The 25,317-nt window shown below is 37.9% G+C and overlaps 1 protein-coding gene across 3 annotated transcripts in view; it reads left to right on the top strand.

Annotated features, from left to right (window-relative positions):
- The window catches only part of LOC144962540 (chitinase-3-like protein 1), a 33,769-nt gene extending 14,238 nt beyond the window's left edge, over positions 1-19,531 (top strand). For all 3 annotated transcript variants that reach the window (XM_078895565.1, XM_078895567.1, XM_078895566.1), the window contains 12 exons: positions 3,361-3,412; positions 4,193-4,390; positions 5,071-5,277; positions 6,370-6,729; positions 7,877-8,066; positions 9,292-9,411; positions 11,477-11,609; positions 12,332-12,456; positions 14,662-14,785; positions 17,561-17,743; positions 18,571-18,696; positions 19,214-19,531. In XM_078895565.1, the coding sequence (XP_078751691.1) occupies positions 3,361-3,412; positions 4,193-4,390; positions 5,071-5,277; positions 6,370-6,729; positions 7,877-8,066; positions 9,292-9,411; positions 11,477-11,609; positions 12,332-12,456; positions 14,662-14,785; positions 17,561-17,743; positions 18,571-18,696; positions 19,214-19,348 (1,953 nt within the window). In that variant the 3' untranslated portion in view covers positions 19,349-19,531. The remainder of the gene's footprint in view (positions 1-3,360; positions 3,413-4,192; positions 4,391-5,070; positions 5,278-6,369; positions 6,730-7,876; positions 8,067-9,291; positions 9,412-11,476; positions 11,610-12,331; positions 12,457-14,661; positions 14,786-17,560; positions 17,744-18,570; positions 18,697-19,213) is intronic.
- The last annotated feature ends 5,786 nt before the right edge of the window (positions 19,532-25,317 follow it).

Raw genomic sequence — 25,317 nt, 5'->3', positions numbered from 1 at the left:
AAACAAAAAAAAAAAGAGTCTCATAAACGCCCCCCCCCCCCAGGCCACCTCAGGGTTTATTTTTCGTCGGATGTTTTGTCTTTGTTTAAAATTTCGTATCTCACCTCAAGATGAGGTCAATACATCGTTAACAACAACAAGATGTGTCCGTTCATTGTATTTGTTATTGTCATTCTTCTCCATCTCCTCTTACGACGTCATGATTAGTTAATCACACATAAAGCTGACATCGTCATTGGAGAGTAGTGATTTGTACACAACGTAAGATTCACGGTATTTTCAAGACAAACATCGTGTAATGGGATAGACAGATAATGAGACAGATTGTGATCCGGTTTAAGCAAAGAAATACACAAATACTCCACCGAGTGTCAATCTGGTGTCGTGTCTGAAAAGACAAGGAAAAGACAATGGGGATGATCTATAGATTATGCAGATGACGTCACTCAGGCTTTTGTTATTGTTTTTGCCATCCGCGTTTGTGAGTTGTTCTCACTAAACTGTATTAACCAGACTATAAAAGTTCATGGTTACACAGAGTTTGTCTGTTGGTCCGTTATACTTCCGGATGGCAATGTTGTGAACTCCTTGGCCAAGCGCATTCTATCTATAATATTACCTTTCCATGTCATTGGTCACACTGGGAAATGTGCTCAAAGTGACCCACATAGTGAAAAGGGAGGTTCACAGCTATTGAAATATCTAACATCACGATTGGTCATTTTGTTCAGCTTGACACATAATTATTTTTCAAAACTTTCATAAACAAAGCAGCAAATTTACATTTCTTAAGAAATATCCAATCGTGGGACAAGAGCGACCATGTAATTGATGACTGGTTGGATGAAAATCAGAATAAAGATTGCTCCCATTAATTTGTAGCGGAAGGAAATATAACCACGCCCCTTTGTATTGTCCGAGCCACTACACGACATTGTCTTATTATCAAAAGGTGTATTTTTGTAAAACACTCACGAGCTCTACCCATCACATCAATCGCACTAACACACTAAACATTGTGTAATCTTAAATATTTATAATCTGATTGAGAGGATATCCGGAGTCCAAATCATTTTATGTGTTCAAGAAATCCTTGAAAACATTAATTCTTTTTTTGATGTCATGTCCTTTCTTTGATCTTCTTTTGTGTTGATGTAAAGCGCAAAGAGCCTAATGGTTGAGGATACCGTGCGCTCTAAAAGATTATTATTATTATTATTATTATTATTATTATTATTATTATTATTATTATTATTATTATTATTATTATTATTATCATTATTATTATTTTATTATTATTATTATTATTATTATTAGTATTAGTATTATTATTATTATTATTATTATTATTATTATTATTATTATTACAATTATTCTTATCTTGAAAACTAATCACACAACCGCAGTCTAACAACACTAACAAAGAGCAGTGAAGCGCCAACTTCATCCATTCTATTGTTTGTAAACAAACCAGCTGTTTGTCCGAGGTGTCTCACAAATCCTGTGTTTTGATTGTTCAAAAATCTGCTTCTTATTTGAGTTTAAAGTTAAAAGGTGACCCACCCTTTCAAAACGGTATTGCATTGGGATGAATAAGACGCTAAAATGTGATTTAGAGATTTAAGAAATAACCAGAAATGTGAAATTTTAGTTATAGTCAGTATATTTATTTATGTCTATCCTCCTCAATGAGATATAAAACTTTAGTAGTCTTTCAGAGACATTTGGCCAATGGAGCCGGAGTTTATCCCGGTTTCTATAGCGTGAAACGGACAATAGCAATTGCTTGCTATCCTTTGGATAGGACGCTAGTCTATCGCAAAGTACATTCTGCTAAATCTAACAGACTCAGCTTTTAGTAGATAATAGCTTTTTTATTCAGACAGATACAAAGCTGGTACTCATTTTACACCTTGGTGTGGTGAGAGAATGTGAGTGAAGAGCCTTTTCAAGGATTCAATTAAGCGCCGTTCAGAGCGGTCCAAAGGCGAGTGTCATACCATAGGACCATGAAGCGCACATAGGTATCGTTTTGAGAAAATTGATTATAAATACATGTATACCGTATGAATATGTCCTGATAATTCGATTCTCGAGATTTTTTACACGACAATATCGGCGCTCGTCGTCGAAGGTTATTCTGCAATTGGTGGGTATTGTATCTTTTTAGTTGTTCTGGCTGCACTATTTCATACAAACGGAAACATTGCATTTTGTCCTAAAATTGATGCTTCGTCTAAAAGCAGTATTACCTATTTATCATTATGTCATTCTGAACAAGATGCTGAATATAAATTTGTAATATAGTTTATAACTTGGAACTTGGGTGAGAAGTAAGAGAGCTTTAGTGATGATATTAAAGAGACCGTCTCTCAAACTGACCAGTCGCCACCAAACGGTGTTATGCAGGTTTAGATGCTAAACTAAAAATTAAACGAATGAACAATATGGCTGCGCAGTCTCTATGGACGCTTGAATGTGCGTGTGTGTTAATTCGAGTGTGTCAGTCTGTTTCTAATATCCAGTTAGTAATTTGTTTCCATAAATATCTGTTGAGTGCGAGTGTTCTTCGCTTTTGAAAATTAAATAGATAGTTTTTAATGGAACTTGGGTTATGTTTATAAGAGGAGTCCATGACAATATACAATTGTTTCATCTCTTTGTATTTATTAAACGAATTATTTCTATCGTGCCCAATAACACAACGAGCTTGCGAGTATATAACAAGATTAATAAATACAAAGATTTAAAATAATATGTATATTCCACCCCTCCAAGTCAGATTATTAGATAATTTGTAACCAAATGGTATGGTATTAGTACTTCTATTCACCATAATCTGTATCTTTCTCCTTCTACTTGAATGACAATTTGGCCCAAAACTAAAAACGTTGAATTTGTTTTCATGCGCACCAGAAGCTTATCTATCTTTACCAATCAGCTGTCTCTTACTCCTTATTTCACGCCAATAAAATGTGCGAAAAAATTCTGCAATCGATGAATAACATTTTTATTTAACGCGTTCAAAGCATTGTTCAACGGTTATGTATTTACTAGAAAATTTTAGGGTTTTCCAATGAGAGGAGTGGAATAATTTGTGTTATCAAACCTGCAAATAAGAATAGGGAATGAGATAGGCGGAAGAGTAGCGTCCCTTGATTGGACATCACCCATAGTCTGTGACGTCACCGGCGGAAAAGTTATTAGAGAGAGAACGTCATGTTGGTTGTGCGCATGCGTCTCTCGTCCTCGCGGGAAGCTCTCTACTCTTCCGTAAATCTCATTCCCTGTAGATACGTCAACTCTCGCATACCACCCGATTGAGTCTGTGACCTAACAATTATTTATTTATTTCCTCAGATTCTACTATGCTTTACCACCTTGATATTGACCTACATAAAAGGCTCTTTGAGTAAGTTATCTGTTGTTGTTTCTTTAATGTTTATTTTAAAATATAAGACAAATGTTTGAGAAGCGTGACGTATTATCATATCGTCTTCTTTTCTTTTCTTTTGTCTTTTCAGGACCAAATATCCCATATAGCCTGTGTTTATTTTCGGTTTCTATGGTGTTAAACAAATAATAGCAATTCCTGTCTACTCTTTGGATAGGTAGATTGTCTACCGCAAAGTAATATCCGCTAGATCTACCCAGTCAATGCTGGGTGAAAAGGGAGTTCCTCAAAAAAACTCGACTTTCACCCGCGATCATTCCTGTGCTCATTGCGTGTGAAGTGAATTTTCTACCAACTGAGCTATTAACACCCTGGTATTGTACCTAACACATTGAAAAAAAATAAATAGAGAGAATGGTATGCGGCGGTAGTATAGCCTACTAAACTTATTCCAGAAATATTATACGATGACATTTTTCTCCGAAATTGTGAATAATTCACATTCATTATAGTTATGAAAATCATTGAGTGTATATGATGTAAAAGTGAGATTGCAAAGTACTTTTCACCAGATCTCACAGACCCAGCTATCCAAACACTGCTTACTGGACAAGGAGGGAGAGGGATGTCGGAAAACAAATCTCGACTTCACCAGCAACCGATCTTGGTCCCTCTGCGTATGCGAGTGCTCGGTCTACCGATCATTACCAATTTTAAGCATCATGTCCACCCCTTTGCAACACTATTTTGATAGTATAGCTCACACTACATGTCTTTTTTTTTCATCTCTCATCACAGGTCAGGACACCGGCCACATATGTGACACAAAGAATTTCGGACAGTTTGCTCCGGATCCCAGCGACCCGACATGTGCCAGTTACTACTGGTGTCTTGGGAATCCACTGCCTCTACGATGCCGTCCAAGCCTTACCTTTGATGTGAGATACAATATCTGCAACTGGTCATTTCTTGTAGATTGTCAACCTCTGGCCTCAGGTTTGTTCCATTTTGTTAGTCTTTGATGCTTACGTGTTTAATTAAAATATTTACAACATCTGTCCCCCAGATGAATAATAAAAACACAAAAACTTTTGTGTAACCTAAAACGTTATTGGTCTGATTTATATATGTTAGTGAGAACTAATCACTCACCTGGCGATGTAAAATTAATAAAAATGATCAGAGTGACGTCAATTTTGTTCCTGCTATAATATGTTATTTTACACTTTTTACTTTTTATAGTTTACCACTGCATAGATGTTCATCCTTTAACATAACTTTTTTAGTGTGGGATTTGTTTTAAGGGTGTTCAGAGAAAGAGTGAGAGTGATGTGGAGAATACGAATGGGTGTGAGTATGTGTGTGTGTGTGGGGGGGGGGGGGGGGGGGATGTGGGCGTGTGAGAGATAGAGAGAGTGTGTGTATGTGTGCATGTGTGTGTGTGTGAGAGAGAGAGATCGATCATATATATATATATATATATATATATATATATATATACTATATTATACACACACACACACACACACACACACACGTAAAGTTGATTTCACATACCTTCTAATATCAATCGAGAAATTTCTAAAAATAACTTGTCGACGATTAGACTTTTCTAATCCAATTTCTATAAATTCATGGTAATGAAATATAAAATTGTCTCATTTCGCCATAAATAGAAACAAAATCATCAACATCTGTCCCGGCAATTACAACATCCACTGCAACAACGACGACGACAACAACAACAACACGACTACATTCTACTACAACCACCAAGCAGCAACCGACAACCACCACACCGGAGATCATGACAATGGCCCTGGCGTCAACTACTACAACGCCCCCAAGTGTTCCATCAACAACGACATCAAAACCTGTGCCAGGTAAAATTTTGCTTAAAAGCCAATTTAACGACAAATCAGGATCTTATCAAATTATTACTCAAATTATTTTATAAGACATAACTACGATTCTTACACTCTTGCTTTTTGGAACTCCAGACGTGTTCTCAACCGTTGCACGATCTTGCTAGTGCGCATTGGGAACAGAGTTCGAATTCCAAAACGCAAGAGTGTAAGCAATCATTTACTCTAGATACCCCTCAATCGACTCCTATTTCGTCATCTTTGGATAACAAACATCTTCAAAAAACATTTAAATGATACTTATTCTTAAAGAATCTGATTTTTAGTGAAATTTACTCTTGATAAACTGACGTCATAAATTATTATTGTAAACATTGTTGGTATTTAGGGAAAAGGGTTGAATTAAACTCAAATTGCTCAATTTTTGAAATGTAGCATCCGGCAGTTTTGACTTTTACAGAGACTAATAGAGTTCTATAGATTCTTGCATCTTGCTTTTTAGAATGCAGGATGTGTGCTCCCTTGGCTGAACGAGCTTGCTTATTACTACTTATGAAACCATTTTTCATTTTCTTAATAAAAGTATCTTGAAAATATACAGATAAGTTTCTAAAACGGTGAAGTCAAGGTTTTTTTTCTGATCTCCACCCAGGGCTAAAGTTTTAAGCATTATTTTCTATGAGATGAATACACTAATTTCTTTTCTGACAAAAGCTAGCATTTCACATTTCCTGTCACTTTAACTTTAAAATCCTTTTTGTTGTTGGGGGTCTTGATAGCTCAGTTGATAGAACACTCGCTTCACAGACAATGGGACCGAGAGCCGGGGAGCAGTCGAGATTTTTTTCTAACCCCCCTGCTCACACAGAAATGAATGGATAGCTGGATCTGCTGGATCTGGCTGAAAGTACTTGCAATAGACTAGCGTCCTATTCAAAGGATAGCAAGAAATTGCCATTGTTCGATTCACGCTATAGACACCGGGAGTTAATACTCCGGCTCTGTGAGCCTCTGGAGGACTGTTTTAAAAAAAGCCCCACAGTATAATACCGTTTTTAACGCAATATGTCACAAATTAACTCACTCTATACCTTGTGATATTCTCCTCAGATGCTAATCCTTGCAGCAAACCAGGGGCCTCGATATTTCAACCCCATCCGACAGACTGTACACGATACATGGTTTGTGCCCACGGGACGGCTGTGCCATTTGACTGCCCAAATGGCCTGGCTTGGAACCAGTACGGCCGCTACTGTGACTGGCCTCGCAATGTCAACTGTGACCGGGCGAACGAAGAAACTGTCACACAATCACCACCGGACACTGTAACGGATAGGCCGGTAACCCAGCAACCAGATACCCAGGGACCACAATCGACTGGCAACCCAGGGAATGATGGAACTACGACAGACATTAACGGTCCAGTGTCAACGGTCACCCCTGATAACGGAAATAGTGGGAATGTTGGAGGTATATTATTATATCCAATCCGATCCAATCCAAATAAATACAACTGAAGCTTGAGTGTTAGGATAAATTTTTAATTCAATTTTTACTTTTACGATAACGTTTAACTTTATAAACGCCGAGGAAGTGGCTGAGTGGTTAAGGCATTACACTGTGGTCCGGAAGGTCCCGGGTTCAAGCCCCGTTTCAGGCACGTTCCTTTTTATTTTTCCCTTGGGTTCCAAGGTTATCAACCCCTGATTTGCTCAATTGGACACCATGGGTGATTCCTGTTGACATCAGACATCTTGTTTGATGACATATATATATATATATATATATATATATATATATATATATATATATATATATATATATATATATATATACATATATATATATATATATATTCCTCCGTGGAATGCCCAGGCGACGATGTCTTATGATGTCGTGGCGGAAGGGCAGATTTTTTTTTTCTATCTTTATTTGAACTTTCATTTACTATTTTATTATCGAACCCATCGAAACAGATAAAAACGAAAAATTTCCAGTTTTTTAAAAGCCTAAGTAACTTTACATTGGAATATTTTGTGGCGAATGTTACGGAAACGACATTTTGGCTCTGCCGCTTTTGTTCAATATAATAATAGCTCCAATCCAAACACTCCAAAATATTCCTTGTAAGAGGTTTAGCACAATTTTCCACTTTTCTTTACATTTCATAGTCATGGTCACTGGAATAGGGCAGAAAAGTCGTGACGTGTAAACACCTCAACTCTTCCGATTCAAAACTCCTTGGAAGTGTTATATAACAGGTCCTTCGGATAATGGGTTGCATATTGAATCAAAAGGTGGTATACTTATTTTAGTAGCAGGATGTATAGACAGGTTTTTAGGATTACGGAAGGTAAAGGGGTGAGGATGGATGTTTTTTTTTAAATTGACGACCAGCATACATTTAGACTAGAAAATAAGATGCCATCACTCTAAAACTAGAAGATCAATTACACAAGGTATCCAGTCCTCCGGAAAAGAAGTTTTACACTTCCAAGGAGATTGGAACCAGTTCTTTTTTTTTAAAATCACAACTTTGCTCTCTATCAACCATTAATCTTAACATTTCTTAGTCACGCTCACCGAAATTGACTCTTAAATACTTCTGTATCAACAGGCAATTGCAGTCGCGTCGTGTGCTATTACACCAACTGGGCCCAGTACCGACCAAAAGGAGGCCGGTACGTGCCCGAGAATGTGGACCCTTTCCTTTGTACACACATTGTGTACGCCTTTGCCAACCTCAAGAACAACGAATTGGTTGCTTTCGAACACAACGATGACAGTACTCCGTGGAGACAGGGCATGTAAGTCTTTAACGTTTCATGGAAAGTCAAGTTGAGCTTTTTAATTTTAAAAAAGAGCTTTTATATAGCGCAATATCCACTAATTATGCTCAAAGCGCTTTACAAGGGGTCCTTGGTCAACAGCAACACTTAACACGTAGAACGAGACATGATGCCTGATAGGCGATAGTGAATTCTTCTCGAACAGAGACAACGCTGTTAACGGTCAGGTACTCATTTTACACCTGAGTACGGTGAAAGAATGTGAGCAATAGTCTTTTCCAAGGACTCAACTATGCGCCGTGCGAAGCTCGAACCCAGGACCTTCCGATCCGAAAACGAGTGTCATACCACAAGACCACATAGCGGCACAAATACCCACTACTAGTGCTCAAAGCGCTTACACCGGGTCCTTAACCAACAGCAACACTTACTAACATGTAGGACGAGCGAGACATGACACCTGTTAGGCGATGATATTACGACGATAAAAGAAAGTGAGTAAGAAGTCTGTTCTAAGGCTTGAACTATGCGCCACTCAGAGCGGTCTGAAGACGAGTATTATCATACTATACTGCAAGACAACATGACAGCTCATGGTTTGTCTTTGCCATGTAAAATTCTGTTTTGCTTGGTTTTCGTGTTTAGCAGCTCGTGAGATACTGAATGAATGAATATGGCTGCGCTGTCTCTATGGACGCTTGCCGTGAATGTGTGTGTGTGTGTGTGTGTGTGTATGTGTGTGTGTTACTTAGAATGTGTCAGTCTGTTTCGATTATCCAGTTAGTAATTTGAGTAGCGTCCCTTTATTGGACGTCACCAATAGTCTGTGACGTCACCGGCGGAAAAGTTATTAGAGAGAGAACGTCATGTTGGTTGTGCGCATGCGTCTCTCGTCCTCGCTTCCGGTGAAAGCGGCTTGAGGCACTTCAAAACCAAATCTACGTTCTCTCTGTAAGGTGACGTCCCATTAAGGGACGCTACTCTTCCGCTAATCTCATTCCCTATTGGATATTTCTTTGTGTTGTTGAAATCAGTTCTTCGGTTGTTGTTTCTAAATATATTATTTGATATTTTTTGAGATCTTAACATCACTAACAAGTCAAACAAATACACACACAAATTCATCTTTTTGATTTAAATGTGCAATGGACTCCCATCACGGAAGTCCGCCATGACAAAGAAACTCTACAAGATACTACTATGCCAATATTTGATAAACTTCTGTTTTGTTTTCGTCTCACAGGTATGATCGTATTATGAAACTGAAGGATAAAAATCCGGATCTGAAAGTGCTGATCGCTGTTGGAGGATGGAATATGGGATCTTCTCCCTTTACACAGATGGTTGCTACACCAGAAACTAGGTAGTAGAATTTACGATCTCCGTTTTAGTTGAAGTAGAGAAATTCTATAGACAAAGATAAAAGACTTCTTTTAAGTCTCTATATTTCCTGATAAAACTCTGAAAAGATGTGTATCAAACAGGGCTTGACAAAGGGGAGAGAAAACTATAAAGAAAATATCATCCAAAAGAATTAACCTGCCTCGACGTGTACATATATGCAGGTCTGACATCCGAACTCACTTAGGGGCCTAGTTTAACATTCTTGTAATGGACACTATTTTGGGTGATTTAAAAAAATCCATTACAACAATTATCCTATAAGGAATTGGGTTATCAGACCTGCAAATAAGTGCACGCCGGCCTGCCTCGACGGGGATTTTAGCCTCACACTTCCTGATTTACCAGTTAGACTTGCTACCATTACACCATAGAGGTTACTCGATAGTAAAGAAACGACTTAATACTGATATTCTGCAGAGTGCCTTCTCCCCAAAATTTGTTATTTAGACAGTTCAAAATATAAATAGAACAACTTATATCTTCGTTTTCGTCTTCTCGTGTTCAATGTTTGTTCATTATGATTCAAACGAGGGTTCACAGTGGAAATTCGTACCCTTGTAAAATAAATAACAATGTTGAATTGAATATAAGATTCAATCTAATACACGAATGTAGATAATGCGGACGTTTCGGGTTTCATCTCATTCGTCTGTAGTGTTTTATTCATCCTTTTTTGTTGATAAAGGGGAAACCCGAAGCGTCCACATTATATTATATACCTGTTTTCGTTTATCAAATTGAAGCTTACATTCAATTTCACAGTGTTATTAATTTCTTCGAACTTCGATCAGCAACATTTACAGCATCCTTGTGAAGAATATTTAGTCGTCCCAACTACGGACAGCCTCTGTGGTATAATGGTAGAACGTCTGACGGGTTATCAGGAGGTCTGAAGTTCGATCCGCAGTGATTCTTTTGGACATCCTTTTATCTCTGCCTTGTCTGGCAATGTTTCATACGCAACTTTTCATATTTCTATCTTGCGACAGTGTCTACTCTCTTATTTTTTTAAACTTTGATATTTTTTGGGGGGACAATGGATATGGTTTTTAAAGCAACCAATACTAAAATCTCACATTTTTAGTCTTTTTATCTTCTTTTCTTGGCATTTTTCACCCGACATAATAATCCTCCATTAGGTCCATGGAGCTGGACTTTATCCTGGGTTTCCATAGCGTGAAACGGACAATAGCAATTGCTTGATATCCGTTTGGATATGACACTCGACTATCGCAAAGTGCTTTTCGCCAGATCTAACTGATCAAGCTACCCAATCACTGCTGGGTGGACAGGGGGATCAGAAAAAAAAATCTCGACTGCACCCTGGATCGATCTCGGTCCCTTTGCTTGTGAAGTGAGTGCTCTACCAACTGAGCTATATCGCGACCCCTTTTGACAAGATGGCGGTCGTATTAATCGGTTGATATAAGAAGAACGGATTTTCTAGCAAATAAATAAATAAATAAATAAATAAATAAATAAATAAATAAATAAATAAATAAAAATTAAAAGCTATTCTTCGAAAGCACGACAGTGTTGGTAGTATGAGTAGGTATCATGGTTGTGTGGTGTACACATCTAATAGAAAAGTCCTGTATTGCTTTATTATTGGTTTTACTTACTTGATTTGTTGATGAAAATATAATATTCTTGTATGAGTTATATTGGCAATTGGATTCAATAGTCTGATGTCACGCCGCCCGGCAAAGGCGGCCATCTTGGTTCTAAACAAAGAAAATCATCACTTTTTATTCTTCATGCTGGCTAGAACTTTTCATATGCCTTGTGATCAGAATGTGTAAAAATCAAAACATGATCAAATTTATGGTTTGTTTTTCTCCTCCGGATACCCTTTATGCTCGCCGGAGAACTAATTCATATCGCGTCCGCCATTGTTCCGATAGTTTAGAGCCAGTGTTACCAAGTTACCATGCGTCATTAGGAAGGAAGTGACGTTATGAATGTTGAAGACAATTGTCTAAAAATAAACGTTTGAATCCTTTGAATCCTTTTGATATTTTCAGAAAGCATTTCATTGACACTAGCATAAAGTTCATGCGATCCAGGGACTTTGACGGCCTTGATTTGGATTGGGAATACCCGGCAAACAGGGGGAGTCCATCGGTAGATAAACAACGCTTCACTCTTCTGCTGAAGGTACAATCCCATAACGTTTTATGTTTAAGAATACCGGTGTATTATTTCAAGATATTGAACGTTCTTACATAGATGGATTTAACTTTATTTTGATTTAGGTTTTATAGCGCAATTCTGCGTAATGTGTTACCTTCCTATCCAACATATTCTCCCTCAGGGTTATCATCATCGTCATCGTCATCATCATCATCATCATCATCATCATCATCATCATCATCATCATCATCATCATCATCATCATCAATACTAACGAAAGAGTGAAAATGGAGAGGCGTCGTATGGGAACAAAACTGACAATGGACGTTTCGGGTACAGACCCTTCGTCAGCACAACAATACACAAATTAACGTGGAAAACAAATAAAATATAATGCAAAATTTTGTACCCGAAACGTCCATTGTCTGTTTTGTTCCCATACGAAGCTTCTCCATTTTCACTCTTTAGTATTTTACGATCACCGGCTTCAGGCAGCCCTACCATTTTCTACATCATCATCATCACCACCACCACCATCATCATCATCATCATCATCATCATCATCATCATCATCATCACTGTCAATATCAACATCGTCATAATTACTATTATCATCATCATCATCATCATCATCATCATCATCATCATCATCATCATCATCATCATCATCATCATCACCATCATCATCATCATCATCATCAACAGCATCATCATCATCATCTCAAATATCGCATTCCATCCTCTAGGAATCGCTGGCAGCCTTTGAGGATGAGGCAACAAGAACTGGAAAACCCCGGCTGTTGCTGACGGCTGCTGTAGCGGCAGGGAAAACCACTGTGGACACGGCCTACGACATCCCAGCTTTGAACAGGTTTCTAAACTTTAATTTATACAATCGAAATGACCACAACTTGACGCATCCAACTGTCAAACGAAATATACCCTCCGTTGAACTGTTAAAATACGAGTAACATCCGTTGAGCTGTTAAATTATACCATCCGTTGAGCTGTTAAATTATACCATCCGTTGAAATGTTAAATTATACCATCCGTTGAACTGTTAAATTATACCATCCGTTGAACTGTTAACTTATACCATCCGTTGAACTTTTAAATTATACCATCCGTTGAACAATTAAATTATACCATCCGTTGAACTGTTAAATTATACCATCCCTTGAACTGCTAAATTATACCATCCGTTAAACTGTTAAATTATACCATCCATTGAACAATTAAATTATACCATCCGTTGAACTGTTAAATTATACCATCCGTTAAACTGTTAACTTATACCATCCATTGAACAATTAAATTGTACCATCCGTTGAACTGTTAAATTATACCATCCGTTGAACTGTTAAATTATACCATCCATTTAACAATTAAATTATACCATCCGTTGAACTGTTAAATTTGACCATCAGTTAAATGGTTATATTTGACCGTCAGTCGAATGGTTATATTTGACCATCAGTCGAATGGTTATATTTGACCATCAGTCAAATTGTTATATTTGACTATCAGTTAAATGGTTATATTTGACCATCAGTCGAATGGTTATATTATTTGACCATCAGTTAAATGGTTATATTTGACAATCTGTTGAATAGTTATATTTGACTATCAGCTGAATGTTTATATTTGGCCATCGGTTGAATGGTTATATTTGACCACCAGTTGAATGGTTATATTTGACCATATGTTGAATGGTTATATTTGACTATCAGTTAAATGATTATATTTGACCACCAGTTGAATGGTTATATTTGACCATCAGTTAAATGGTTATATTTGACTATCAGTTAAATGGTTATATTTGACCACCAGTTGACTGGTTATATTTGACCATCTGTTGAACGATTATATTTGACCATCAGTTAAATGGCTATATTTGACCACCAGTTGAATGGTTATATTTTACCATCAGTTGAATGGTTATATTTGACCACCAGTTGAATGGTTATATTTTACCATCAGTTGAATGGTTATATTTGACCACCAGTTGAATGGTTATATTTGGCCATCAGTTGATCGATTAGGTTTGATCATCTGCTGGACTGTTGAATTTGGAAACTCAACCATAAGGCTCAATTTCAATATGTTTGTATTCATTTTAAATATCTAGTTCTTTTCCTTTTACACACTTCTAGAGAGCCTTAACAAAGTGTCGGTTCTGTATACTCAGATAACAAATAAAGTGTGACCTTTGATTATTGCAAATGGTTATGTGTCGCTCACCCCTTCAAAACGGTATTATGTCGGGATGATTAAGAAGCTAACTGAATATTTGTTAACACCATTCTCATATTTCTTATTCGTCTGTAGTGTTTCATTCATCCTTTTTTTAAGTTTATAAAAGGGAAACCCGAAACATTCACATTGTCTGTTTTCGTTTATTAAATTGAAGCTGACATTCAATTTCACATTGTTATTTATTTCTGATGATTTTAACTTGAAAGTCAGTCGTTGGCACCTGCTTCATTCAGACCTGATACTAATCGAGGTGGTGGGCGTGGGTCACATTGTTCATTTTTCAAATTTCTCTCTACCAACTGAGTTATCGTGACCCCAGGCATCTGCTTCATACAGACCGAACACGATTCGAGGTGGTGGGTCACATTGTTCATTTTTCAAATTCCTCTCTACCAACTGATCTATCATGACCCAAGGCACCTGCTTCATACAGACATAATCCCATTCGAGGTGGTGGGTCACATTGTTCATTTTTCAAATTCCTCTCTACCAACTGAGTTATCGTGACCCAAGGCATCTGCTTCATACAGACCTAATCCCATTCGAGGTGGTGGGTCACAGTGTTCATTTTTCAAATTTCTCTCTACCAACTAAGTTATCGCGACCCAAGGCATCTGCTTCATACAGACCGAAAACGAATCGAGGTAGTGTGTCACATTGTTAATTTTTCAAATACTCTCCACCAACTGATCTATCATGACCCTTGATACCCCTTCTTACCATAATATTAAATAATAATAATAATAAACAGAAAGCCTTATCATTGTTTATGATATTGGTTTTAAACTTGTTTACAATTCATTTTGTATCTATATTTCAGATATTTGGATTTCATTAACTTGATGAGTTACGATCTCCATGGAGCGTGGGACTCTACAACAGGCCACAATAGCCCTCTGTATGCAGGGCCATGGGAAAAGTGGGCTCAAAGATACTTAAACGTGGTGAGGAACAGTGAGAAATAGGGAATGAGATTAGCGGAAGAGTAGCGTCCCTTGATTGGACATCACCTTACAGAGAGAACATCAACATGGTTTTGCGCATGCGTGTCTCTCGTCGTCGCTTTCGGTGAAGTGTCTCCGGAAGCGAGGACTAGAGACGCATGCGCACAACCAACATGACGTTCTAACTTTTCCGCCGGTGACGTCCAATCAAGGGACGCTACTCTTCCGCTAATCTCATTCCCTATTCGAGAGCATAATTAATGTTCACTGTGTGTGTTGTATGATGTAAGTGAGGGTTCACGGCGCAAAACGAGTATCCTTGTTAAGAATATTATAGGCATAAAAATCGTCCCGACTATAGATAGAACGAAGATGACGTCACTCATGTCTTTGTTATTGTTTTTTTGCCATCCACGTTTATGAGTAGTTTTCACTAAACTGTATGAACCGGACTATACAAGTTCATGGTTACACATAGTTTTGTGTGTTGGTCCTTATACTTCAGGACGGCAATGTTGTGAACTTCTTAGCCAAGCGCATACTATCTATTGGAAAACGAGTCTGTGTTGTGATGGTAGCACGTTTGAGAGGTAATTATGAGGTCTGAGGTTCGTATCCAGTCGAGGAAGACTGATTTTGTTGGATGGTCTTTTCTTTGTATTTTTCATTTTGCTTTATCTGGTATTATTCCATAATACTTTTTTTCAGATCTTAAGGGTCAGTGCACGTCATTCATAGGGTATTGCCTGTGGCATGTTAATTTTTTTTAGATGAGCTTTATATAGCGCAATATCCACTAAATGTGCTCAAAGCGCTTTACAAGGGGTCCCTGGTCAACAGCAACATTTAACATGTAGGACGGGACATACGCCTGTTAGGCGATATTACAATTTTTCGGACAAAGACAACGCTGTTAACGGACAGGTACTCATTTTACCCGAGTACGGTGAGAGAATGTGAGTAAAGAGCCTTTTCCAAGGACTCAACTATGCGTCGAGCGTGAGGATCGAACCCATGACCTTCCGATACGAAAGCGAATGTCATACCACTAGACCACATAGCCGTCTGTGGCATGTTAGTGGGATGCCTAAGAAAAGAGATCCTAGTCACTTTTCGGAGAACAAGACGTAACGCGTATCATTTATAATATGTCACATGAGCCGTTAATTATTAAAAGAGTAAATCCTTTGTGACCTTTACAAAACCATTAAAAATCAAAGCGTGTTATTAATTAAGAATATTTGAACGTGTTCATATTGCAAGTAATTCTCTCATGTTATGAGATGGCATTATGAATGTATATAAGCTGTATATTGGAAAAAGCGGATACCCTACTATAGCTTAAAACTGCCGTTCAAATTTATAACTCTTTACAATGGCAAAAAAAAAATAAAAAAAAATCAAGATAAGATGATACCTTGTTCTTTCCCCCCCCCCCCCCCCCGTCCTGTTAACGTCCCAGCTAACCATTTCTTTCAATTTTCTTATCTATGTTGAAATTAACATATCATATTCATCATGATATGTGTAGCTTTGTGATCGAGTGGTCTGACCATCGCCTGCGACCGGCATGTCCTGGTTCTAGTTCCCCATCTGGGTGGCGTAAATTTGAGTCCTTATAAAAGTCTCTTTATTCACAATCACTCATCGTACTCAGGTGTAAAATTAGTGCCTGAGCGTTAATAACGTTGTCTGTCGAAATAATCGTAATATTGCCTTAAGAGGTCATGTCTTGTCTTACATTTGAAGTGTTACTTTTGACTTGGGACCTTATGAATGCGATTTGAGCACGATTAGTGGATATTGAACTATATAAACGATCAAGTATTTACATGCTGAAAATTGCAATTCCCGTAAAAAATATAATCCTGAGGTTTAATTTATTGGATTTTATGAGGAAGACGAATAAAGAAGATGAATTTGAACATTCAAAATCCAGATGATGTTAAAATGTCGCATTTCGGAATTTGCATCGTAACGACAATACGAAATGTTTCGCCGTCGGGGCATAAGTACCATATTGAGCCGTGGGGTACATATTTAGCGAAATAGACACAATAAATAAAAAAAAAAATAAATAGAATAAAATAAACAAAATTCCCTTTATTCATCCTATAGGGGAAATTTGTCTTTATGGTTTATTCGAAGGGAAGACTGGTAATACCCAGGCGTCAGCCGCAATGCAGCGCCGTAAACTGAGTTGGGGAGAGGTGACTTGCTCAAGGCCACACAACGCAGCGGGTATTCGAACTCGATTCCTTTTGGGTACGAAACAAAGACCGTACCGCTGAGCCACGCTGCCCCCCCCCCCCATATATTGAGCCCATATTGAGGAACATATTAGCAAAATAGACACAATAAGTATAGATAGAATGAAGTTGGCGTCACTCTGATCCTTTTTATTGGTTTTTTTTTGCCATCCACGTTTATGAATAATACTCACTAAACTGTATTAACCAGACTATGAAAGTTCATGATTACACACAGTTTTGTGTGTTGGTCTGTTATATTTCCGGATGGCAATGTTATGAACTTCTTAGCCAAGCGCATACTATCTATAGAAAGAATGCGCTTGGCTAAGAAGCTCACAACATTGCCATTCGGACGTATAAAGGACCAACGCACAAATCTATGAGTAATCTTGAACGTTTATAGTCTGGTTAATACAGTTTGGTGAGAATTACTCATAAACGCGGATGGGAAAAAGCAATAACAAAGACCGGAGTGACATCAACTTTATTCTGTTTTTAAGGCCTTTGATTTCCTTCCTCTCAGGATTGGGCGGCGAGATATTGGGTTAGTCGTGGTGCCTCCCTAGACAAGCTGGTGATCGGCGTCCCGACGTACGGACGGACATTCAAGTTATCGGGGTCCAAAAATGGCATTCAGGCACCGGCTTCTGGTGGAGGGTCAGCGGGGACGTACACTAGGACCTCTGGGTTCCTGGCATACTATGAGGTAAGATTATCTCTGTGATCTGTTTCATCAGCATCATCCTTATCATCATCATCATCATCATCATCATCATCATCATCATCATCATCGTCGTCGTCGTCGTCATCATCATCACTATCATCATCACTATCATCATCATCCTTATCATCATCATCATCATCACCACCACCGCCACCACCACTACAACCAACAAGAACAACAACAACAACAACAATAACAACAAAAACAACCCAACAACAAAAACAGCACTACCATCACCATTACCACCATCAACACCACCATCATCATTGTGTTCATGATCATCATCATCATCACTATCATCACCACCACCACACCACCATCACCACAACCCTACTCCTCCTCTTCCTTTTCCTCCTCACCATCATCATCATCATCATCATCACCATCATGTGAGCTTAGAGCTTTTTATATAGCGCAATATCCACTAAACGTGCTCAAAGCGATTTGCAACGGGTCCCTGACCAACAGCAACACGTAACATATAGAACGAGACATGACGCATAGAACGAGACATAGCAGGCGACGTCACAATTATTTTGCCACAGAGGCAGGGCTGTTATCAGACAAGTACTAATTTTACACCTGAGTACAGTGAGATAATGTGAGTAAAGAACCTTTTCCAAGGATTAAATTATGCGCCGAGCGAGGTTCGATCCACAGGACCTTACGATCTGAAAGCGAGGGCCATACCACAAGACCACATAGCCGCACCTGATCATCATCATCATCATCATCATCATCATCATCATCATCATCATCATCATCATCATCATCATCATCATCATCATCATCATTATCGTCATCCACAGGTGTGCCAATACCTTCAGAGCTCCAACGTTATAACCAAGCGGATTCCAGAAATGGGAGTTCCTTACCTGGTAAAGGCCGGTAACCAGTGGGTGGGTTACGATGACGTGCAGAGTATCACCAAAAAGGTAAACATTCAATGGGAGCGATCTATATTCATGTTTTCGTCCAACCAAGTCATCAATCACATGATTTGTTGCTGTCCAAAGATTGGATATTTCTTCAGAAATGTAAACACGCTTCTTTGTTTATGTTGTAAGGATAGGCATGTGTCAAGCTGAACAAAATGACCAATCATGATGTTAGATATTTCAAAAACTGTGAACACTTTTGACTATGTGGGTCACTTTGAGCACATATTCCAATGTGACCAATGACCTCGAGCACATGGAAATGTAATATAGACCATGCCCATTGAGCAGAGACGTTACTGTCCTTCAGTCCTAAAGAGCCATTCGGCCTTAGAGCTGGAAGAAACCACGGGGAAAAGAGCATCAGCAATAATTGAGGCTAATTAAAGAATTGAGTAGGCGGGACAAGGAGAAGGATATAAATGTGAGGGGTTCACCCCTTTACCATGACCTTTAACCCACACCCTGAATTGATTAATTATTAATCCATATCCATATCGACTTTTTTCCTCAGGTAAATTACATCAAGGAGAAATCCTATGGCGGCGTCATGATATGGTCTCTGGCTATGGACGATTTCGAAGGACAATTTTGTGGAGAAGGGCGTTACCCGTTAATGAATGCCATCAAAAATACGTGTCAACTGTAACACCAAGTTAATAATAGTCGATAGAGAAACATAGACGTCTATATAAAATCAATAGAAAGAAAGAAATAGAGAAAGAGAAAAAGAGAGTGAGAGATTGTTTTGGTGGAATCTTGTGTATTTGTGCAGCAAAATTTTGATTTCATAAATTGGTCCATCTTACGCACAATTAAAGAATGATTCTTACTTTGAGTTAAGGTTGTCCTTTGTTGTGGCGCACGCGACGTATATTTATTTGCAGGTCTGATTACCCAATTCCTCATGGGCTCATTGTTGTAATGGAATTCTAAAAAAAATACTGTCCATTACAACAATATTAAACGAGGCCCATAAGTGGGATCGGATGTCAGACCTGCATGCATATATGTACACGTCGGGCGCACGGTATGTAAAATAAAAGTTCCAATATTAATAAGTCTACCCTCATGCAAAACACGAAGGAACAGCAAATTAAATTCGTATATGGTAATTAGCAATATAAAAATATTGAATGAAAAATAAAGCAAAACATAGCACAATATAAAAAATTACATAACTAGCTAAAACAAAACATATCAAATCAAGCCAAGTTTCTGCCGCACTCTTATATTATAACACGTGTAAAAAAATTGGCCAGAAAACTCGTCCTTCAAATATCGATCGATTAAAATGACCCTCATCTTGTCCAACAATGTCAAACCTGAGGACTTTAAGGGAGTCTTCAAAGAAGTCCCAAGTTTGAGACTTTTTGACAAGGTGAAGGCCGTTTTAATATATCGATTTTTCTATAGAACGGGTTTACTGGCCAATATTTATAAAATGAGTTGGGTTTTTAGTCTTTCCAGATTACTACGATAGATTAGATGTAATATAAAACCTGCCGTCTCCTATCGGTATTATGACTGGGTGAACAAAAAAAAACAACAAGAAAAAACCCCAAATAACAATAACTTGAGCTTTTATATAGCACAATATCCACTGAATGTCCTCAAAGCGCTTTACAAGGGGTCCCTGACCAACAGCAACACTTAACATGTAGAACGAGACATGACGCCTGTTAGGTGATATTACATTTTTTTTCTGACAGACAATGCAGTTAACGGTCAGGTACTAATTTTACACCTGAGTACAGTGAGAGAATGTGAGTAAAGAGCCTTTTTCAAGGACTCGACTATGCGCCTAGCGAGGCTCGAACCCAGGACCTTCCGATCCGAAAGCGAGTGTCACACCACAAGACCACATAGCCGCACAACAAGGCACTAAAGAATGAGGGAGTAAATGTGACTAGAGACTTGAAGTCAAATTATTTTTTGAGCCCCTGTCCACCCAGCAGTAATTGGGGCAGCTGGTTCTGCTAATTGTGTCGGAAAGTACGTTGCATAGAATTGCGTTCTATCCAAAGGGTAGTAAGTAATTACTATTGTCCGTTTCATGCAATAGGGTCAAGTGTATAATATGTTTGTTTTATTAAGTGGAATGAATGTAATTTCATATTTGGAATTAACCCAACATGTCATAATATGTCTGACCATGCATAATCTTAGCGTTAAATTTAGTTTTTGGTAACTGGTTCATCCCGATATAATACCGTTGAGAGGCGGTAGGTTACAAATTTGAGTTTTAACTAACTCCTCCATTAAGGTTAATTTTTTAGATTTTTTTGGGGGGGGGGGGGGGGGGGGGGGGGGGGGGGGGGAAGGGTGGGTATTCAGAAGACCCAACCTTCCTAATTCTTATTATCTTAACCCACAATTTTAATTTTCTTAATCTAGTTCCATCCGATATAATACCAGATCGTAGCAGCAGGTCACATTTGTCAGAAATTGATGTTATGCGGTTAAGTAAAACAATAACAACATCTTGTCGCCAGATGAAACGTCCCAACACACAGAACTATGTGTAACCGTAAACGTTTGATGTTTTATTGCCATATTTCTTAGTGAGAACAAATCTAAAAACAACAAAAAACAACAACCCAGAGCAACGTGATGTCAACTTCATTCCTTCTGTGGATAATTAATTATTCATAGCAAGTCACGGCAAGTCATGTGTATAGATAGTTCGAAGATGACGTCACTCAGGTCTTTGTTATTGTTTTTTGCCATCCGCGTTTATGGACAATGCTCACTGAACTGTTTTAACCCGACTATAAACGTTCATGGATACACACATTTTTGTGTGTTGGTCCGTTATACTTCCGGATGGCAATGTAATGAGCTTCTTAGCCAAGCGCATACTATCTATACTATAGATAGAATGCGCTTGGCCAAGGAGTTCACAACATTGCCATCCGGAAGTATAACGGACCAACACACAAACTCTGTGTAACCATGAACTTTTATAGTCTGGTTAAGACAGTTTAGTGAGAACAACTCACAAACGCGGATGGCAAAAACAATAACAAAGGCCTGAGTGACGTCATCTGCATACTATCTATAGATAGTTCGAAGATGACGTCACTCAGGCCTTTGTTATTGTTTTTGCCATCCGCGTTTGTGAGTTGTTCTCACTAAACTGTATTAACCTGACTATAAACGTTCACGGTTACACAGAGTTTGTGTGTTGGTCCGTTATACTTCCGGATGGCAATGTTGTGAACTCATTGGCCAAGCGCATTCTATCTATACTATCTTTATCTACGCATCTGAATTGATAATAGAGATAGAAGATTAACACTCAGTCAGACACGCTTCGTTGACCATGAAGATGCTCCACTTCATGAACCCAGAAAGAGTTAAATCTACCGTAGTGTGTTATCAACAAAACGCAATTGATATTTATTCTACATCATGCATAGGATGAACATAGATTTAATAATGCAATATTCAAATAAATTAAAGACGACGTGCACATATTTGCAGGTCTGATAACCCAATTCCTTATGGACTCGTTGTTGTAATAGAAATCTCAAAAAAAAAAAAAACGTAAAATATTGTCCATTACAACAATGTAAAACTAGGCCCATAAGTGGTTTCGGATGTCAAACATGCATATATGGCCATTGCTGGAAACCGGGAACCTTCTGGGTCACAGTGCAATGCCTTAAACACTCGGCCACTTCGAGTTTTTGTGTAGATCAATGTTTACGAGAGCAGGCGTACTTTTATTAATAATTAGGCGTGGTTGATGACCGCCAAGAAAAAGTTAATCGATGCATACATTTGCATCTCGTTGCACAATTGGTCAATTCATGCACACACACACACACACACATACACACGCACACACACACACACATCACATATTATTTGAGTGATAGGGTAAATGATAGGGTAAATTAATAAATTAATAATAACGATGTAGATAGATATGATTTCATGTGCAATGAACCATGACCAGTTTCAGAATCTCGAAGACCACTATCTCAATAAAAATAATAATCAAGATTAATGAAAACAAAAACGAAATGACCAAATAAGATAAGAAAATAAAATAAAATGAGACAATGCTTTTATCATCCAGAAATAGAAATTGTTTTACAGACGTTTAATAATGACATGTAGAGAAACTTGGGGTCGTAAAAATAATATCAAAAACGTGAAAAGAGAAAGGTTCGGATAGAAAAAGTACAGACAATTGACGTTTCGGGTACAAACCCTTCGTCAGAAAAACAATAAACAAAGGAATGTTGAAAAAAAATGGAGCAAGAATTGTGTTTTTGTTTTTCAATGTCCCCTTGTTTATTCTTTTGCTGACGAGAGGTTTATACCCGAAACGTCCATTGTGTGTACAGAAGGATAATAATAAACCATCAGAAGGATAATATATTAAGAATAACATTGGATAAACAGAACTCTTAGCTAATAGAACTCTGAGCTTTCTACAGTGGCAACTCCTGCACTCACTGTGACAAATTAGTAAAGAAGAAATGCTATGAGACATCCGTTAGGCCCATATTAGAGTACAGCAGTTCCGTATGGGACCCCTATAACAAAGTACAATTTGAAGATTTGGATAAGATACAGAGAAGAGCATCAAGGTTTGTTTGTGGCAACTACGAGTATGAACCAGAAGCAAGCATCTCGAAGCTTATCCAAGTACTCGATTGGATACAATTTGCCGAAAGAAAAACTCATAACAAATAAATCAGTTAGTTGTCCTTTATAGTGGAGCTGTGGCCATTCCGGTTGATAAACTGACTATAAAAAACAGGATGACACGGAACTACTCAATGTCTTTCGCCATTTCATATTCCCGAATGAACGCACATCTATATTCCTTTTCCCCTCCATCATTAGATTAGAGTCATAATGCCCTGATCAGTGGAATGGTTAAGAACGTCATTGTCCATCACCAGATCTGCTCGCTCGTGAGACAACTGACAAGCCATTTAAATCTTCAATTTTGAAGTTTCGGCCTCCAAAGAAGAAGAAGGATAAACCTATATAAATTAAAATATAGTGTCAGAGAGCCAACTCGGGATACCACACCCTTCGCCTAGATGAGAGAAAGAGAGAGAGAGAGAGAGAAAGAGAAAGAGAGAGAGAGAGAGAGAGAGAGAGAGAGAGGCGAGCAGTCGCACTTGACTATTACACTTGTAATCTTGTATGTTTTGGCTCTTGTAATGATTACTCAGTCTCTGATCAAGAGAATGAAGCAGCTAGCAAACGCATTCACTTAATAGTTAACATGTAATATTCTTAATTCTGTCGTTATTTTATCATCAGTTTCGATGTAGCTTTCTGCTTTTGATCTATTTGATACAAATCACTTTATTACTATTTATTGTTATCTTATTTGTTTCCTTTTTCTATATTTTCCAACCGCACATTCTAAGCGGTTACTTTGTTACATTCTAATCTGTTATAAAGAACAATATTATATAGACCGGGTCTATAGTGAATGAAACATTTAGAGTAAAATGTTTTTGTTGATTAAAAAAAAAAAAAGATAGTATTCAAAATATTTTCTTTTGTCTATTTTCAAAATATATTTTCAATGTGCAGGAAAATAAAACACTCCATTGCATCCATTTGTAAGTCTGATTTTGCACATTTTTTTGATGGCTCATTATATAAGATGAGAGAAAATAAAACCAGGAAAAATTACGACGCTATTTCAGTTGGAAGTAAAAACCAAAAATATTTGAAATTTTAGGCCTACAGACAACCAGAACACAACCTCAAGTTACAAGAGCGTGCTGAACCATATTTTTATAGTTGGCGCATGCCGTTAGCAAAGAATTCCCGTGATTTTGCTCGGTACAGTCGCCGAAAAATCTGCAACTACCTCCAAATCACTGTTGTAACGGTTTCCTGTCAGATACTTCTTGAGCTGGGTGGAACACGTTATTGTCAGATGGGGCAACATCCGGACTATAATATCATGTGTACTGTAGCATCGGAATTTTGAAACGAATTAATGCGTCTTGGGTTTGACGAGTAGTATGTGGGCGAGCAGCTAGTCTATTTTCGATGGCTCGTAGAATTGAAAAATATTGTTTACTTGAAAAAGGCCAAAAGCCGAAACGTCGTTTTTTTGTGTTCCCTTTTTAAAAAATCAAATTTACTCCCTTTTTCTTTCTTTACATTTTATTGACTCATTTAGGCACCTCTAGTTTTTGGTCATATTGTTTAGAGTTCACTATTTATCCTATCCTTATTCAAGACATCCCATGTGAACTATGCATTCTATAGGCAAGGTACTCACTTTACACCTAAGTACAATGCGAGAATGTGAGTGAAGAACCGTTTCCAAGGACTCAACTATGCGCCGCTGCTCACAGCAACACTCGAACGATTGACCGACGGATCAGGTTTTATATGACATAACACATAGACAATATTCTAAGTAACAACTTAGGGAGCAGGTACTAGTGTAAGATAAAGATATAAAAAGTATGTATGAAACTGCCAGATAAAGTAAGATATTATTATAGATAATCATCATTTGGAATAGTGAAAAGAAATTTCAAGAATCTGAAACCAAAACACATGACTACCATCTACAAGACTATGGTTAGATCAAAGCTGCTGGAATATGCCAACTGCATA

This window comes from Berghia stephanieae, chromosome 1 (genome assembly GCF_034508935.2).
Source record: "Berghia stephanieae isolate SIO BIC M18660-M18661 chromosome 1, UCSD_Bste_1.3, whole genome shotgun sequence".
In the NCBI taxonomy this organism is placed as follows: domain Eukaryota; kingdom Metazoa; phylum Mollusca; class Gastropoda; order Nudibranchia; family Aeolidiidae; genus Berghia; species Berghia stephanieae.
The sequence above is the reverse complement of the archived record's forward strand: the minus strand, read 5'-3'. Positions and strand labels throughout refer to the sequence as shown.